Source organism: Cyprinus carpio, chromosome A25 (assembly GCF_018340385.1).
Source record: "Cyprinus carpio isolate SPL01 chromosome A25, ASM1834038v1, whole genome shotgun sequence".
Taxonomy (NCBI): domain Eukaryota; kingdom Metazoa; phylum Chordata; class Actinopteri; order Cypriniformes; family Cyprinidae; genus Cyprinus; species Cyprinus carpio.
Genome location: NC_056596.1, coordinates 2,779,787 through 2,799,001, shown reverse-complemented (window position 1 = coordinate 2,799,001; position 19,215 = coordinate 2,779,787). Strand labels below are relative to the sequence as shown.

At 37.1% G+C, this 19,215-nt stretch overlaps 1 protein-coding gene and 1 long non-coding RNA gene across 3 annotated transcripts; both read left to right on the top strand.

Annotated features, from left to right (window-relative positions):
• The first annotated feature begins 7,723 nt into the window (after window positions 1-7,723).
• Window positions 7,724-12,638, top strand: LOC122135534. The gene is made up of 4 exons (XR_006153577.1): window positions 7,724-8,230; window positions 8,789-8,842; window positions 9,057-9,113; window positions 12,179-12,638. It is a non-coding gene; the product is annotated as an uncharacterized LOC122135534 (long non-coding RNA).
• Window positions 12,639-14,571: 1,933 nt separating this feature from the next.
• On the top strand, window positions 14,572-19,215 carry LOC122135533 (protein phosphatase 1 regulatory subunit 32-like). 2 transcript variants are annotated; one of them, XM_042715045.1, is made up of 7 exons: window positions 14,572-15,682; window positions 15,770-15,998; window positions 16,574-16,702; window positions 17,537-17,654; window positions 17,957-18,101; window positions 18,215-19,076; window positions 19,170-19,215. In XM_042715045.1, exons 3-6 carry the CDS (start codon window positions 16,591-16,593, stop codon window positions 18,284-18,286), a joined length of 447 nt encoding a protein of 148 aa, XP_042570979.1. In that variant the 5' UTR covers window positions 14,572-15,682; window positions 15,770-15,998; window positions 16,574-16,590; the 3' UTR covers window positions 18,287-19,076; window positions 19,170-19,215. The 2 variants fall into 2 exon arrangements, with proteins under 2 accessions (XP_042570979.1, XP_042570980.1); XM_042715046.1 differs by lacking the exons at window positions 14,572-15,682; window positions 15,770-15,998 and having other exon boundaries at window positions 16,312-16,702.

The window sequence follows — 19,215 nt, the reverse complement described above, 5'->3', positions numbered from 1 at the left end:
TTTATATATATATATATATATATATATATATATACAACCCTAATTAAAATTATTGAAATTAAATTAAATTAAAAATAAAATTGAATTTGCTACAATAAGTATAATACAAACATATACGTATTTTATATATATATATAAAACATGACAGTAATTTTTTAAATAAAATAATTGGTATTACACACATTTTCACCCAAATTTTCATTAAATTATATAATTTTTCTGTAATTCTCACTATTCTAAATGGTGATTCTGATTACTGTAATACTTTTTTTTCTGCCTACATTAAAGTTGTGCAATCAATATTACTGCACACAATGTCTAAATATTTTACAATTTAAATATGTAATGGTAATGGGGTTTAAATGTTCAGGTATAATGTCACAATTGCATAAAATGTTAATGGTCTGAAAAACAGGCTTTATTTTCTTTATGGAAAAAAACAATATATATATATATCATTTCTTTCTTTTGATTATGATGTGAAATATGACCCAGACATGTTCTTGACAGATTTTTGTGAGATTCACCTGTGTGTGTATTACAGCAGTAATGTGTATCTTCATTGATGTTAAAAATAATCAAAGTGTGTGAATATGCTGCTCTATTTTCTCATGGCTTCCTTCCGTCTTATAATGAGACTCTTTTTCTCTTTTCTCCTCTGAAAAGAGTTGGAAAAATGTGAGCTGCACTTTTTAATGATGTAACACTGAGAAATATAATAGTAATTGTTAATACAATAATAAATAGTTTTTGTATTTTAAGGGAGGAGGATTTTAAAGAGCAAATGATGCATTCGGGGAGGCTGGACTGGGCTGGACAGACGAACTCTGTCTTTGTCTCTCTATCAATAGCTTTGTTTTTCTGTTTATGAGATTGGTGTGTGTGCGTGCTTGTCATGATCGAGTCATTTATGCAGACCGGCTGCTCGTGGCATGACGAGGCATGTGTTAGCGTGAGGTGTGGTGTTTCCATGGAGGGTGCCGGTGCCATGGGGTCACTATGAGGAAGGAGTGAGTGTGCAGTTGTGTAGAGACACACAAGCTGTCCGATTTCTCACTCCTGCTCAAGAACAACTAGTTATTCTGGGCTGAGACCTTGAACAGGACAGACTATTTTACACCTAAATGTCAGGAGCTATAAAAAGTTTTTAGCACTCTGTAACAATAGCAATAGCAAGGTATGATCCAGAACAGCCGAAAATACTTGCTAGCCAATAGCAATATCTCCATTTATGGCTGCCAAATTGGATTTGAGATGAATACGTTTAACATTAAATTTATTTAGCATACTTAATGCATTTAATCTGTTGAATACATATTTCTAATATTAGTTTCAATAATAACATATTGATGTACTGTATTTTACTAACACTTATCTGTAGTTGCATGCTACTTTTTTATGTGCAATACCAGTTTGGACGTGTATTTATTTATCTTTCTATCATGTACTTGTTTTTATTTATTTTTTATTGTGTCTTTTTTATTATTGTCATCGAAGTATTGAATAACACAGATACAAATATAGGAATATGTAGTTACCAAAATATATGACATAAATGAACACTCTTGGATTTGAGCTTCTTCTTTCATTATTACGATTATAACTTTTGTACATAAATTTGTATTTTAGCACCATTTATATTTGTCTACAAAACCTATAAGCAGAAGCTTTCGGACCAAAAGCATCATGAGAAACAAATTCACTGGAACTTTTTACTGCTATCTAATGTTTTACAGTTATCTTTGATTGTATATTGACACCTACTGGTGTGGATGTAGCATTTCAGATACCATTGTCAAAATATTCGAATCACATGCAGATTTGTCACCCATTAATAATTAATTCCCCAACCAAAGGTGTACGAGAATGTTCAGATGATATTTGTGTACTTTTTCTTTTTTTTAGGTGTTAAAGTTTTATCATTGGTGTTAAATGATTAACTGCAAGCTGAATAAAATCACCAGAAGGCCTTGAAATGATTTTCAGCAACTCGATCCTGGCGTCCTAATAGACTGTCCATGCCGAGGCGGATCTTTGGCAGATCGGAGGCAGTGATGCAGCACTTCTTCCAGACTGTATTTAAGGGTCCGCAGTACATCTGCTTTCAGCCAAAAGCCATCTCAGATCAGTGGAGCGTTTAATAGAGCGCTCTAATGTGCTCGATGTAATCAGATAATAGTACAGCTTAAACTGTGTGTGTTTGTGTTCATTCTCCATATCCTTCGCCTTCAGTGTACACAAACGTTGTGATGCAACATCTGCTGAGTGTGCACGCGTTTGGGCCAAACTTGAGCACATTTTCAGCGTGTGCAGTTACACGCAAGCAGGTGCTGTCGGGGTCACCTTGTTTTTTGCTTTGCCAATCGAAGCTGGTTGACCGATGTACGTGTGTGTTTGTGCATGCACACGTGTCATAGCTGTGTTGCTGTCACTTACGCCGCTGCTGACTGAAGAAAATAAATATTGAGTCAGTGAATCAGGGTCAGTGTTTGAGTTCTGGACAGTTTTAACCTCTGTGATGTGTGTCAGACAACAAACCACGTCCAGACACACTCTTTTACAATCATATGTTAACTTAAAGGTGAGGTTTAATGTTCAGAGTCAATTTTTAAGGAAGCCATTAGTAGTTTGACTTCCTGTACATTGTGAGTCTGTTGTGGGAGCAGGGTCAGAAAGCTCTCGGAATTCATCAAAAATATTTCCATTTGTGTTCCGAAGACAAACGAAGGTCTTACTGGTTTGGAACAACATGAAGGCAAGTAATTAGTGACAAAATATAATTTTTTGGGTGAACTATCCCTTTAAGAACTGAAGAATACAATCTATCACCCACCTAGCACCCCTCTGCATCTTAACAATGGCCCAGAACAGCCTATCATCAACCTTAAATGACCCGGATCACCCTAGCAACTACTCAAAACACCATAGCAACTGTCCAGAACAGCCTAACATCCACTAAGAAAGCAACCCAGAACATGCTGAAACAACCACCCTAAACACCCTAACAAGGGCCAGTCTAGAATCCAACTAGCAACAACTCAGAACACCCTAGCATCCACCTAGAAACCATCCAAAGCACCCTAACAACCATACACAAACACCCTAGCAACCAACCACTCAGAACATCCTAACAACCTTCCAGAACAGCCAACTATCCACCTTGAAACCATTCAAAATACCCTAACAACCATCCTTAACACCCTAGCAACCATTCAAAACGTCATAACAGCCAATCAGAACACCCTAAAAATCACCCAAAACAGTCTAACATCCACCTAACAAATCCAGAACACCAAAGCAAAGTGACTCAATCACCCAGGACTACCTGACATCATGGCAGAAAGTTTTGTGCATGTAAAAATTTAAAACTCGAGCAGTTTTGTTTGGTGCTGTTAGCGGTACACAAATGAAACATTATCTGTTTTAAAATTTAAAACTCACCGTTTGTTTAATAATTCCAGAATATATCTTGTACATGCTGCGGGAAGAACATGTTTATGTGGCACAGTTATCATAAGACTCAGTCAGCAGTCTGAAGTGTGTGTGTGTGTGTGTGTGTGTGTGTGTGTGTGTGTGTGTGTGTGTGTGTGTGTTATAGACTAGTATGATTGTTTTGGCATCAGTGCCAATGTCAATTATTTTCTGCTTGGACCTTTTGGGGGAAAACTGAGCTAAAGTCGATCTATCTCACACACTCACATTCCCCCCCCCACACACACACACACACTTGTCCAAGGCATCACAAACATATGCAATTGTTTTACAGCTCATTAACCAGCAACAATCATTTCAGTTCTTCATTTTACTGAATTACTGATTTTAAAAACTATTTTTCCACATGACTGAACACGTCATGCGTCTCCCACACACACACAGCGGCAGTTTCTGTGTTCACTCCTACACACACACACACACACACAAACTTTATCAGAAAGACAAATTCACAAGCTGATGCCGTACATCATTCACTCCTCCTCCTCAGAAATGGGAGTGAGAAAGAAAAAAGAATTAAAAATGAGTTTAGCGCATGTTTGCAGTGGGTTGCATCATGCAGGTCTCTGTCGGAGGTGTTCAACTGAGCAGCTGTTAAACTGCACATTTTATTGCTCAGCGGTTGCACATTGCTCAGTTCTCAATTGTTGGCCATGTTTTTTTTTTTTAAGTATGTTTCTCCTTAAAATTAATTTGGATAAAAATAAACACAAATCAGGCTTCACATAAGAGTATTTTACCATTTGTTAGCTCATTTCTGTCCAGCAGGCTTCATGTTGTTTTTTGACCATTTTTGGATTGTAGCTCCAGAAAAGATGTTTAGTAGAGATCTAAATGCTCTCTTCTGATCTGTGAAACTTTCTGTGTCTCTCTCTGGTGACTAAAGAGCTTTACTAAAGCGGGTTTGGTTCTGTGGTGTGTGATGGTCAATCATAGGATGATTGTGACATATTCCGGCTCTTCTGACAGATTGCTGTCCAAATTGTGTCTGTCAGTTTCTGGATCTCTCTCTTTTTATCTGTCTCTCTCACTTCAGTTCTGTCTTTCCAGCTCCAGCTCCCCGTGCACATCTCTTGATTGATTTGAAATGCTGTCTGTCACGAAGCGTGACTCCTCCCTGTCAGGGTTTTAGTGAGACTTCTTCTGAATGACGTTAAAAATGACGCGACAAGTAATAATTCTTCTCTTTCTGTTTCTGTTCGACTCTGTGCATCTGTATGTGTGTGCGTGCTCTGTGTTTTTTCCAATTTCTTGATCATAAATGTTGATGATAAACAGGAGAAGTCTCCTGATTTCATGTTTTGAAAAACTTTTTTTGTAAATAACTGAGCAAAAATGGAAGAAAATTATTGTATGTTTCTGTTCATCACTTGTACTGAAAACAGATATTCCTGATGAACCTTGTGTTGATGACGAGGCTGATCGCCCTTCTTGAATGAGGGATTTTCACGTCTGTCATATTTTTGCTGGGGTTTAGGGGGAACGAAGGAGCAAGAAAGCAACTGCCAGTCATCTATGATATCACACCGCCAAACCCAGCACATAATTTACCCACAATTCCACCCTCCAGACCTAATCAGATGTGATTTTTCTCTCCAAACAGGCTAAATCACAGCCAATCAGAACATATTTGATGTTTAATAAGAAAATAAGTACTATAGATGGTGCAACGCAATAATAATAGAAACCAAGTGACAGACGAAATATAGATCTGGTTGTCCAAACACTGGTGAAAATCATAGTTTAAAAAGTTAGTTTTAAAAATAAGCTTTAAAAACTTGTATAACACACAAATGTATGCATACAGTCTCTGTTGAGTTTCATAACGGCACCACATTGTTTTAGTTTGATGCGGGTTGCATCTGTTTTCCAATATTAGCACAGCTAGCGCTCAGAGCTGCATCAAAACGGCATGACGACGGCCAGCTGAGACAGATCCACGCTCACTGCGGTCCAGCATGTGTAGAACAAGCACACACAGCCTGTCTGCGTCCCATATGCTGCTGCCTGGTGTGTTTGGCAGGGCTTGCCGATATCTTCCACCCCATCTCTCTCTACACAGAAAATTACAGCCAAAACCCTAAAAACCAAAGCCCTCTGGCCACACTTCCAATCCAAGTCCTGATGAGCTGATCGTATGGTACTTGCTAAGGCAAGTATCATCACTTTTGCTCAAACTTATGGTTGGTTATTTGAACAAACCTCTAATTTAAAGGAAGAGCACACATGGTGCAATTTTAGCTTGTCGTGAGCTTCTCAACAAAAAATAAATAACTTCATTAGTAGATCCTCAAATCTTAACTCAAAAAACTTAAGTGCTCCTGATTTTTTTTTCTTCAAATAATCCAAATGTGACCATGGAGCACAAAAGCAGTGTTAAGTCTCTGGGGTATATTTGTAGCAATAGCCAAAAAAAACATTGTATGGGTCAAAATGATAGATTTTTCTTTTATGCCAAAAATAATTAGGATATTAAGTAAAGCTCATGTTCCATGAAGATACTTTGTAAATGAAATATATCAAAACCTAATTTTTAATTAGTAATATGCATTGATAAGAACTTTATTTTGAAAAATTTTAAAGTAATTTTTTGCACCCTCAGATTCCAGATTTACAAATAGTTGTATCTCGACCAAATATTGTCCTAACAAACCATACATCAAATCAAAAATTAAAAAAAAATACCCCAAATGATGTATAACTCTCAATTTCGAGAAATTGACCCTTATGACTGGTTTTGTTGTCCAGGGTCACAAATAAGGTCCGTGACCATATTTTGATACCACAATATCCTAGAGATGTTAGAAATTGTTAAAACTGTCAGGCCATCTCCAAGTTTTTCGACGAGCGTGAGAAATCCAGTTACAACATTCTAATAATCTACAGCCAATAATATCTGTTTCACTCACACTCAGCACTTTGAGTTTAATGTGCATCGCAGCCTTCAAGCCACTTCTGTTACACAACACACATATTTAATTATGAGGTTTAACCGCATGTTGATTACGTTACATTGAGGAGTACTGACCGATAAAAGACGACTCTAGTAATGAAACTCTCACAGACTCCAATAAAACAAGCCTTTGTTCTGAATGGACTGAGAATATGATTTTAGCCCATCTGGAGGGCTTACGTCCTTCTTGCTCGCTCTCGTTCCCCCGATACACCTCTCTGGCGAAGAACGCTTAAAGTCTCAACACACGCTTGATGTGTACAATCTGACTCAATGTATTTATTCATGATTTTTTTGCCAACTTTGTACAGTGTAAAAAAAGCAACCTATAAATCTATAAAGAATAGCAGTACTGTATAGATTAGCTGTCTGTGAGCGACTCACAGAATAGTGCCGATAGAGGTTAACAGCATAGAAGCGATCTAAGCCAGTTAAATATGCTTTCTGTAAATGCAGAGAGATTCCACGTTTTTATATTTATATCCTTGCTTTCTTTCCTCGTTGTCATTCATTTCTTTCAATGTTTTTGAAAATGACTTAGTGGCATCATACAGCTGTGTTGTTTCCTTTCTATTGGTTGTTTGTTTGTTCGTATGTTGCTTGTTGATGAACACAGCAAGGTTCGGGCGCCCGGGAGAGTGCTTGGGAACGCAGAACGGTTGGCCATGGATTTGCATCCGTCTTCTCCGTGTGATCACAAGTCGTACATTAGTGTGTCAGAACTTAGCATCGGATCGAACGATGATGTCTAGATGTTAAAGCACTAATCTAGTTCAATGCTACATTTTTTTTTCTACATTGTTTTATGACTACATGTTTCAAGTTTTCCTTCCCCTTCCCCTTAATTTTCACACTTCACGACCTGAGGTAATGATAACGTTAAGTTGACTAGCAATCGGTCCTATTGTTTTTTACAGTGTTTAGGTGTAATCTGTGCTTGTCTTCAGTGTTTGTTTATTCATGAGATGCTATATACGCTTGTGCAATGAAGTGTTGAAGCTGGGCTAGTGTTTCAGACGCCTCGTTGATCTCATACTTATCAAAAAACTTCAAACATTCCATGAACGCTTGGACAGAAAGTCAAGTTTTAAAAATGTACACTCTTAAAAATAAAGGTTCTTTATTGGTGTTAATGTTTCCATGATTCCACAAAAGGCTCTTTATGGTAAAAAAAACGCTTCTTAGATTTTTAAAATGTTCCTCACACTAAGAAAAAATACTCAAATAATATTGGGGAAACAAAAATTGTTCTCCAATAAAAAAAAATCAAAATAAAATGGCATCACTGCAAAAAAAAAAAAAAAAAACGTTTTGGAAACGGTATTTTTAAAAGTGTAGCGCACAGGTCAGGTTTATTCATCATACAATGATCACTACTCCTGAAAATGCTCCTGATGTTGCCTACACCCAGGGTATAAAAGGAAGTTTGTAACTCATTGTGCATTTTCCCAGAGCTGGAGAATTTTTGAGAATTTATTCCTGTAGTGGGCGGTAGAGAGTTCCTTTTCTGGGGGGCCGTGGCTTGAGCTTGAGGCGTCTGTGACATTCGTCCAGCAATGTGACAGTAAAGCGTTCCCAATTTTGAGCCTCTCCTGTTTTTTTTGGCCGAGCGGACTGTGATCTTATTGGTTGAATTTTTCTTTTTCGTTTTCCTGTCCCACCTAAACCCTTCCATGTGACTGGATGTGAGGGTGGGCGGAGCTAAGGAGCACAGTTCTTACTATGTTCCATAATAAAATAGACTAAATCATTTGTACATCAGCTGGCGTGGAGTCTTTATTCAAGGTAATTCCGTTACATTATCACTGCTTCAAGCTTTTTGTCAAGAAAATACGTGACCCAGGACCACAAAACTAGTCTTATGTGTCAATTATTCAAAATTTAGATTTATAAATCACCTGAAAGCTGAATAAATAAGCTTTCCTTGTATGTATGGTTTGTTAGGTTAGGATAATATTTGAGATACAAATATTGAAAAAAAAATCTAAATATTGAGAAAATCATCTTTAAAGTTGTCCAAATGAAGTTCTTAGCAATGCATATTACTAATCAAAAATAAAGTTTTAATATATTTACGGTAGGAAATTTACAAAATATCTTCATGAAACATGATTTTTACTTAATATCCTAATGATTTTTGGCATAAAAGAAAAATCGATCATTTTGACCCATACAATGTATTTTTGGCTATTGCTACAAATATACCCCAGAGACTTAAGACTGGTTTTGTGGTCCAGGATCACATATGACAATATGCATATTAAACTATTCATTCATAGTTTGGTGGTAAATAATGTTTTTGTTTTTTTGTAATCTTAATATAATGTAATTGTCTATAAATAGAAACAACAATGAATCATTTGCAAGTCAGTACGACTGAATTTATCACCACACAAGGTAATGCATTTGTCATGCTCAAATAATATTGAGTCTGAGTGTGTTATTAATTTTGGTATGGCATATCCATTTGCCACAGTTTGATTGCACTCTGAGTGCATGTCGTATATTTCTGTAATTGTAGTTTTACTAAGAATAGGAATCGTAAGGAAATAATAAATTCTAGTTTGGATTCCACTTAACGATTCTTCACAAGCCTCTGGACATTTTCCAGAAATGGACTTTTTCTGTTTCATGGAGGAAAGAAAGTCTGGTTTGGAACAACATGTGGGTAAGTAAATGATGACAATGTTCATTTAGGTTGAACTACCCCTTTAATGGCATCCTTAATGTTTTTTTTTTTATTATTACTTTATGGTGAAATGAATAGACAATGTATGGGAAAACAATTGTCATTGCATTTACCATACTGCCCTCGAAAACATGTTGCCAGATATGATAATTTCAGAAGAATAGTGATAGCATATGCAATATAAATTGTAAACAGTTCTTAGAAAAATATAACATTTTAGTCATTCACATTTATTGCATATACAAACTTAATGTGTTTGTAATCTCTCCTAAACCCATACGGATTTGGATTTGCCACATCAACAGTACATATTTAAGATGTCTCTCTTATTATCTGACCAATTCGTTTTAGATCTCTACTAACAAGCTGAATCAGGTGTGTTTGATTAGAAGTAGTTTGAAAATGTGCTGCTGTTGTGAGGTTGGGAAACACTGGTTTCCACAGACTTTAATCTCAAGAACAAGCTCAAACAGCCAACAGAAAGTGACACGGCTAATGATGTCAATATTGTATTCACGCAAGCATAACTTATTGTTATCTAGAGTATTAGCAAGTCAAACTATCACAGTTAAATTCTGATGTCAGCATGATTTTAGCATCAGAAGGTTGCAGACACTTTTCAGAACTGTTAATGGAAACAAATGTCATGAAAACTGTTCTGTTCCGGTCTTTTGAATAAGATCCAGTTCTTAATTCTGAGGTGTGTTCAGTTGGGTGAAGTCAGGCGATGCACAGCTGAACAGTTGGTAGTGTAATTATCAAGCCGAGGCCTGTCAAAACAGCTGAATGATAGTCCGTGTGGGGAAAAGCACAGAGTAAGAGCAGGCTGCAAGATAAAGAACCGGGACAGAAGAGTCGGAGAAGGGTTTAAAAATAGAACGGGAGGCTAAAAAACATCCTGGAGTGAATAAAGAATCTGCACAAACACAGTGTTCCGGGATCCTGCGGACTAGACGCTGAGCTCTCGACTCTCTTTAAATCACAGCACACTCCCAAACCCACCCGACACGGCTGGAGCTCCATTATGACATCACTGCGGTCTAATATTAGACACACTCCATCTACACCTTTATCCCACACCTCACTCTCGTTCCTTCTGTCTCTACAGTTCCCTCTCTGCTGTTTCTACTGACTGTTTTCTCTGGCCACGTTCACAAAACCATGTATATTGGCATGCTACAGTAAATATGGTCGTATAGGGATGAAACGATTCACTCAACTCACGATTCAATTCACGATAGGGATGAAACGATTCACTCAACTCACGATTCGATTCAGGATTTTGATTTTTTTAACAAAATGAGATTGAAGACAAATTATTAATTTAATGTGTCATTGTATTATTATTGTGAAATTGAAATATACCACTATAATAATATACTAATATAGCACTTGCATATTATTGCTCTTTTGTTTGTTTTGATTGCTTCTGTTGTCCTCATTTGTAAGTCGCTTTGGTTAAAAGCATCTGCTAAATTACAAATTTTAATATAATGTAAATGTAAATAAAAAAACTAAGTTGAAATTGTAAAACAAGCCCTAAATCAAATAAAAAAGTAACACAAATAAAAGAAAGATCTTCATATAAACAAAATAAGGTTTTGTCTGTGCTCTTTCCATTTAAAATTAGAAGCAACCACTGCCTTTTAATCAATACCCAAAAAAATATTCAACACACACACAACAAAACAACTTTTTAATCTAAAAAAGACCTAAAAACTTATAAATTTGAACCAAAAATACTATACATAAAAAATATCAGCATGAAACACTATACATAAAAAATATCAGCATGAAACAGAAACAACGGAGGAGCTGAACGAGACGCAGATTTACTCTCTGCCAGCAGGTGGAGCTTACAGCGTTCCCATGAACACCGCTGTAAACAAAGCAGCACTGCACTTATGAACTTTAATATGCATTATACAGAGGCAAGATGAAAAGAAAAAATACCATCTAAACTTTTCTAAAGACAGTAAGTTCCCCTCAGACATACATTTATATAAACTCCTACCCCTAAATGAATAGCTCAACTGATTTGAATCGTCACGTATTTGAAACGATTTTCAACGAGCTCGCAGTTAATCATTGCATCCCTACTTATTAATGTAATCTGTCCATTATTTCTGTAATTTTTAATTATCATAATATATATATTTCATTTTATATTGAAAGATATAAAATATATCTATATATCTATACTGTATTTAAAAAAATAACACTTTTATTTATTAATTTTTTTGATTGTTTAAATTTCATTAAGTGCTTTGCTAACAAAGAAAGTAAACTCATGACTTTGCTTGTTCAGTTATAAGTAACATTGGTATTTATAACAAATCTAAAAGTTTTAGCATTTTTATGTGCTTTTGTAATTTTTTACAATTTTCTATTTAACTGCAATTTATTTTTATTTAAGGTTTAGTTTCAGTCATTTTAGTACTTAAACTTACTTTATTTCAGTTACTTGCTAAGGCAATGTTTCTAATTTTCAGTTAAGTTTTTCATCAAATATTTATATTTTGTTTTATTTCGGCTATATATAATTCTTTTTAATAGTTTTAGCTAATGATGACACTGTGCTCCAAAGGTGTTTATTTAACAATAATGAATGGCTGACTGTACATTATACCATTAATTATATACAACTGCTTATATGAATAGATATAAAATACCAATTTGACCTATACCAAATGTTGTGGCCATGTCTAAGATGGTTAAAAACAGTTTAGCGTCATTATACACAAATATATGGCTGCAGAATGCTGTGATTTACCAATCAGAATCAAGTTTTCTATTGAGTGGCATAATAATCAGGGCTATTAAAAGAAGTGAACAGGGACTTGACTTTGTTTACGTGTCTGCATTTTGAGTGTTAAACCCACTCTGTCTGCTGTACACGTGTGAACGTAGCTCTAAGCATCCTTTTCCTCTTTTTATCTTTTGCTATGTGGCTTCTGAATGGAGGCATCTTTTGAATGCCACAGCCAAACCTCTCAGTGTTTCTCTCTGTCTTGCTTCCTCTCTCCATCTCTCTTATATGCCAGGAAGGACACAAGCATTCTCTGCTCTGACATGATATTTCCTGGAAAAAGGGAATCCAGACACACTGAATGTACCAGCAGCCCCAGGACAGATGGAGAGAGAGAGAACTGACAGAGAAAGAAAAGGGGGAGACAGGGTGAGAAAATAAAAGAGGGATGGGAAGTGAATGTGAAAATGTGAAGCATTTGAGAGGAGAAAGAGGTGCTGAAATATCTACATTTGACAGACAAGAGAAAGGATTAAAGAAATGGATGAGAAACAAAGGAAGAAATGAATTCCTGTCAAACAAGGACATAAAAATACTAATTATATATTATTTTCTGCTGTATATATTAATTTGAATAGCCATATTTTCTTAAATGAACAGTTCAGAATGATGATGACATGCCATGCTAATTTTTAGTGATGTCATTTGTTCTCATGTGTCACATGATCAAGCACCAAACCATAAGTCTGAATATAAGTGTGCAATTTCTGAAATAGCTGCTTTTTATGGTTTTTAATGTTGCACTTTTGGAGCTTAACAGTAGTCCTGCGGTTAAGTACAAATATATCATCTCATTTAATATGAGGTCATAAAATTATATATAGAATGTACTCGTAATTAGTATAGCATGTCGCACTGCAGGTCTCTCCTAGATGTTTCATGTCAACTGCTGAAAATGTGTTCTTAACATATACTGTACAGTAAGAAAGGTCTGGTGCAGGTACAAAGCATATGTGAGAAGGAGAGATGCTATAAAGCCGGAGGAACTGTTTCTGAAGCACGCTGAGCACAAAAAACACACCAAAATATGACTGATCTACCATGACAGAGCTGCATATAAGCTAGAGATTACTGGAACACACCGACAGAGAACAAAAATGCATCCGAAATTAAGAGATCAGAGCACACATTTACTGCTAAAGGTATGAAAGTATTACTTTTGAGTCCTCATGATAATTTGCTGCCATCAATTATTTCTTTCATCCTTAAAATTGGTGTTATTTCATGCTCAAGGTTCAGCTCAGGAGGAATATACAGACTTTCTTCTGTGCTGATTCAAGGGTGAAATCTGTGGAACGGGTTTTAACATAGCAAAAAGCATTAAATGGGCCTTGGAGTCAAATACAGCATATAGTCAAATTCAGCCAAAAGGACTGAGCGATGTAAATGATCCCAATTCTTCATCATTCTGTGTAATTCCACAGGTGCAGACTCAGGTGTTCCTTTGTAAAAGATGCAGATCTCTTTTCCTTCAAGAGGGGCTACACTTGACCTCATTTGGTGTTGCCTAAAGGGTTGCAGACAGAGACGTGGTGTTGGAAAGGGCATCTCTTTTCTAGACTGCCAGCTGTGAGATAAGTGGTGTCAGTTTCTGGGATTTTGTGAAAGACGGAACGGTTCCATTAGAGATGTAGCTTCTGGGTAAAAGTTTAGAGTCGACTGTCAGCTGTAATCACGAAACCAAACCTTTAGTCACCATCTGTGGTTGCAGCTGGGAAAATGAGGATGAAATTTTGACGCAGTAATCCAAATCCTAGTGCAGCACTGAAGTGTTTGGTTTAGAATGCTCTTCTTATGCAGCAACTCTGTGTGTCACAAATGTAGTCCACATAGGAGATTTGACGTCATTGATTACAGTAGTTGTTGTTAAGATAATGGTGCAAAGATTAAAATACATGCAAATAATTCTGAATTCAAATATTGGATAAAATTATGCTGAACTTTTAGCAGTTTCTTTCAGTATTAAATTGCAATATAATGCAGTTACAGTTCATCCTGGGATTGTCTTCTCTGTGAAGGATAAATGCGATGCTGCCTTTGGCTAAAATTAGGCACTTTTTCGTACCTATGACGCCTTAAAATGCTGACTCCTTAGGCAGCTCAGTAGGTTTTGGAACGGAGGGAGTGTGTTGTGCCTGAGGAGGGAAAATAATTTTGCTGCACCTGAGGTGCTGTTTTTATATCCCAAGTAGTTTTTCTTCTTTGTTGAAAATGTCAAAGATAGATTGTTGCCATGGTCACTTGTGGCAGATGTCAATCACCCGTGCCAGTCTTTACTAAAAAGATCAGCCACGTCGAGTTAAAGGTAAATGGCTTCTGGGTCAGTGATTGGAACACAATGTTTCTGTCCAGGACTGAGTGTGACACTGTGTCTGCAGTCAGTTTTAAGGCTGCAAATTCAAACCACTGGCCTTGTCAGTAAATACAGCTGGGCAGATGACAAATAACATGTCCAGGAGCATTTTTAGGTCAAAAGTCATGTGAATGTATAAGGGGAAAACATTATTTTAGGTTTTATTTTTTTTGCCACTTTGATCACATTTTAGCTTTTTTGCATCTAAATGGTCCTACAATATATTAATTTATAATATAAATTAATTCTTAAAAGTACATTTATATAGTCTCTAAATTGATATTAGATCACATTAGTAATTATTCATGCATAATAATTATGCAAGAATTAGAAAAGGTTTGGATTCAACATGAAATCAAAATGTACCCCATTTGCTTTCCTAATACTAGTCTTGTGCACTTTGCAATCTGTAATAAAACAAAAACAGATTTTCATTTTTTTATGTTAACCAGTAACCAAACAGCTATTTTACAATTTTAACAAATTGCAACTCCAGTATGGAATGCCCATGTTTTTTTCTACATGTTTTACTTTGATATCACATTACTTATAAGTCATATTACGGACCTAAAATGAGTTGGGAACACCTTTCATGTCAAGTTTACATCGTTTTGACATTTTTTCACGGCATTTCATGCCAAGTACCCAACTCTCAGCTTGCAGGGGAAGTCACATTTAACCCTGACAAACAGCCAGAAATGTTTTTCAAAGCTGTTTTTGAGGTGTTTAGGCTGGTCGCCATCCTGAGGGTGCACAAGTTTGTCCATCAACCCAGAAATTTATGAGCGTTTAAATGTGTAGATTAGATCCATAGCACAGCTCCGGCTGGTGAACACTTACCTAGGAACTGTAAAAAAGCTCTATAACTTACCTGAACCTACCTCACCTTACCTGCACTGATAAAACCCAGCGCCAGCCCCCAGTGTAGCGCACCGTTCCATATCCTCTTACATGCCACAAAGATTAGTCCATCTGAGGAGATGACTGCAGAAAAGGCAGAGTTTTTTGGTCACGGACATATCACCGTGCCGCTTGAGCAAACCCAATGGTGCCGTTATTCGCAAGGGCAGTCAAGCCTACACGCACCGCTCAATAAACGCCCGCACCCGGCTCCCATGAGAGCAACAGGCCACCCTGCAGGAGCAATATTTCACATTTATTCGCTGGTAGATAGGAGCGACGATGCCCTGTCACTGAAGGTGAGACAGAATTAATGTGGGAGACAGGTAGATAGCCGCTGTAATGATGGATTTGACTTTATCTTTCCAGAGCGGAGAATAATGTTAATGCCGTGACATGTTATTGCTGTACTCACGGCGGAGGCCATGGTGATTATGCAAAAGACTTCAGCTGTGACACAGACAAGGCCACACAGACTGTATAGAGGTGTTAAATACATCTGGGATCTGATAATAATATATAAGCACACTCTCAACACTGTAAATATTTCATAAAGACATATGTGCATCATAGGACATTGAACAAGATGATGATGATGTGAAACAAAGGGCGTGAAGTGACAAGGCTGCAGACACCAGGCCAGTGTTTCGATTGAACAGCACAACAGCGCCACGCCGTGGACACATTCATCCACAGTCACCAAGAGCTGTGCGACTGAATTTTTTTAATTTAAAAGTCCTATATCTGTTAAAGTGACGTCAAAGTGACGCTGGATAATACCTGGTGACGTTCAGCATCTCAGGTAAATTCTCAAGATGAGTGAAACAGATTCAAGCAGTTATTTAATCTGCTGAGTGTATAAAGTGAGTCATGTTTTTAATATGTTTCAACTCAACTCATCAACTCATCATGAAGTTTCTGATGGAGATTAGATGATTATTGTTAATATATTTTTATTGTTTTATATATATATATATATACATATAGTGAACTAGAACTAGACTCCTATCCAAAACTTCACTATATATATATATATGTGTGTGTGTGTGTGTGTGTGTGTGTGTGTGTGTGTGTGTGTGTGTGTGTGTGTGTGTGTGTGTGTGTGTGTGTGTGTGTGTATAGTGAACTAGACTCCTATCCAAAACTTCTTTAGGGCATACTTTAAAATGCATTTGTGCGATTAAGACTGACGTTACAGTAATGTGGGTTAGTGTTAATATGACCTCAGTCAGAGACTGTATTGGAAACTGTTTGTTTATATTTATATCAAACTGTAATTTTTCCATTGTATATTGTACTTGAAATAAAACATCACCTCAACCATTCATTTGTCATAGTGTGTTTGTGTACAGTTGTTATGGTTCTGTATTTTGTTAGGTTAGTCACAGTCAGAGATGGTTGGACCCTTGGGTGCAGTCAAACCTTCGGTTGGAACGGCCAGACCATTGGGGCGTCCGACTAACATCAGCCTTGACCAATACTGCACCTCCTACAGACAATCTTATGGTGAGTAACAGATTCAGTCTAACTTTTCATCAAACTAGTTTTTTTTTTTTTTTTTTTTATGATTATGGACATGATTAGACTGATACTGTAGCCATAAAAAACCATTCAAAACATAACCATTCCACACTACACAACATCCCACATCTTTAAAAAAACTTTAAATATACTGTAAACAATCATCCATCCTTGCACATTATAATGTTTTGAGTCTTTATTTTACTTGAAACAATTGAAACTCTAGATCGGAGCAAACATATTTTTTCTTTATTATTTTCCTTACTTTTGACTTGTTTCAGACTTGATTTTGTGGAACACAGAAACAGACTTTTTGAAGAATCTTCATGCAACTCCTTTTAGATGAATTGAAGTAATAAACATCTAACCTGGCCTAAATGAATAATTTTTTCATTGAATATACCCTATATATATCTCTCATGTATTATAATGCATATATGATACTTTATTATTTTAAAAAGTTTTATTAAATATTTACTATATAAAATGTATTTGTACTTCACTACTGGTGGTCACTATAAAGCACTATACATGTGTGTGTGTGTGTGTGTGTAACAACTCAATAAATAAAATGCACACACACACACACACACACACACACACACACACACACACACACATAATATATATATATATATATATATATATATATATATATATATATATATATATATATATATATATATATATATAATTATTGTCCAAAAATGTCTATATTGGTACATCCTTATTTCAACTGTAGATGTCCTGTAAAGATTTATTTCTGTTGTGGAATACAGGATGTTGAATCTGTCATGAGTTGTGTCCTCTTTTATCCAGGTAAGGAGTTATTCCAACCATGTCTAGGCCATCATTTTGGGACAGGTTACTCTGCCAACCACCGTCCTGTTCTGTACTACAGCTCCAGCCTGGACCGCTATGATAATCCTCAGTTTGGGTAAGACCCAAATTCTGTGTGTGTGTGTTTGTGTGTGTGTGTGTGTCTGTGTCTGTGTCTGTGTGTGTGTGTGTGTGTGTGTGTGTGTGTGTGTGTGTGTGTGTGTGTGTGTGTGTGTGTGTGTGTGTGTGTGTGTGTGTGTGTGTGTGTGTGTGTGTGTGTGTGTGTGTGTGTGTGTGTGTGTGTGTGTGTGTGTGTGTGTGTGTGTGTGTGTGTGTGAAATCACACGTACACTCCAAAACCTTTTTGCACCTCACTAAATCATTCTAGACACATAGGCTATACTTCTTCTTTTCTCTTAGTCTCTCACTGTTAGATAGTTTTGAGTCTCAATCGAAGCGTCATTACCAGCATCTGGTTCTGCCTGACGGGACGGAGCCTTTGGCCTGCTCGGGGTCCAGAAGCAGAGAGAGCGGATATTTGCAGCTCCAAGCTCAGCCAAGACATGTGAGAGCCAAAGACACACACATAGAAACGCAGCAGGTTTCAAGGGCACCGTGCCGTGTCACTTCACCCTGGCCTCATTGTGCTTTTACTTTCTCTGTCTCTCCGTCTCTTAGAGAGCAGCGTCCTGTCAGACTGAATATAAAGGCACTTACATTCCTCACCGCCTCAGAGTTTTGGGCAAGTAGTGTGGTTTTAAAGTAATGGTTCTTTGTAGATTAAAAAGTTCTTGATGTTGCATTCTAGGTGTTTCAGATCAGTGTGTTTGTGTTTTAGTTGGACCCATAGAAGGTAGTGGATACACTAAGGAAGCCAATCTACAGCTGAACACCTTCCTCCCTCAAAATATTAACATGGTGTGTGTGTGTGTGTGTGTGTGTGTGTGTGTGTGTGTGTGTGTGGTGTGTGTGTGTGTGTGTGTGTGTGTGTGTGTGTGTGTGTGTGGGTGTGTGTGTGTGTGTGTGTGTGTGTGTGGGTGTGTGTGTGTGTGTGTGTGTGTGTGTGGTGTGTGGGTGTGGGTCAGCCCATCATTTTAATCTGTCGGCAAAGTCATTGTCAAGATGTTTTTTAACAGCATTGATTAATGTTGTATTCATGATGAGAAATCCTTTTTCTGATGTCATGCTGACTCTCTGCTCTGATTGGGTAATGATGGTTGTCAGGACGATGCTCGCAGGAAACAGGAAAGTGTGATGAGGACTGACTTCCTTCCGGGATGTTTCCTACAGGTGGTCTTCTGTCTCTCTCGTTCTCTGCTATTGCTCTGTCCATCAACATCTCAACACTTTTTTTTATAGTGTGCGTCAGCCGGATGAGGTCTGTAGACTTTTTAATGTGTGTGTGTGTGTGTGTGTGTGTGTGTGTGTGTGTGTGTGTGTGTGTGTGTGTCAGGGCAGTGAAGCATTACCAAAACTTGCCTCCCGTGCACTTCGAGAAACTGGATTTACAAGAGAAACCCAGAGGCCTCCGAACAGTTCAGTGAGTATCTCTCTCACTAGATAAATTCTACAAATAAGACTACAACAAGGTTTCTGACCAGGGATCTTGGTTTATTGGATGTTCTGCCCACAGGCCTCACTACAGGGTGGTGTTAGTCAGAACACCAGAACAACACCAG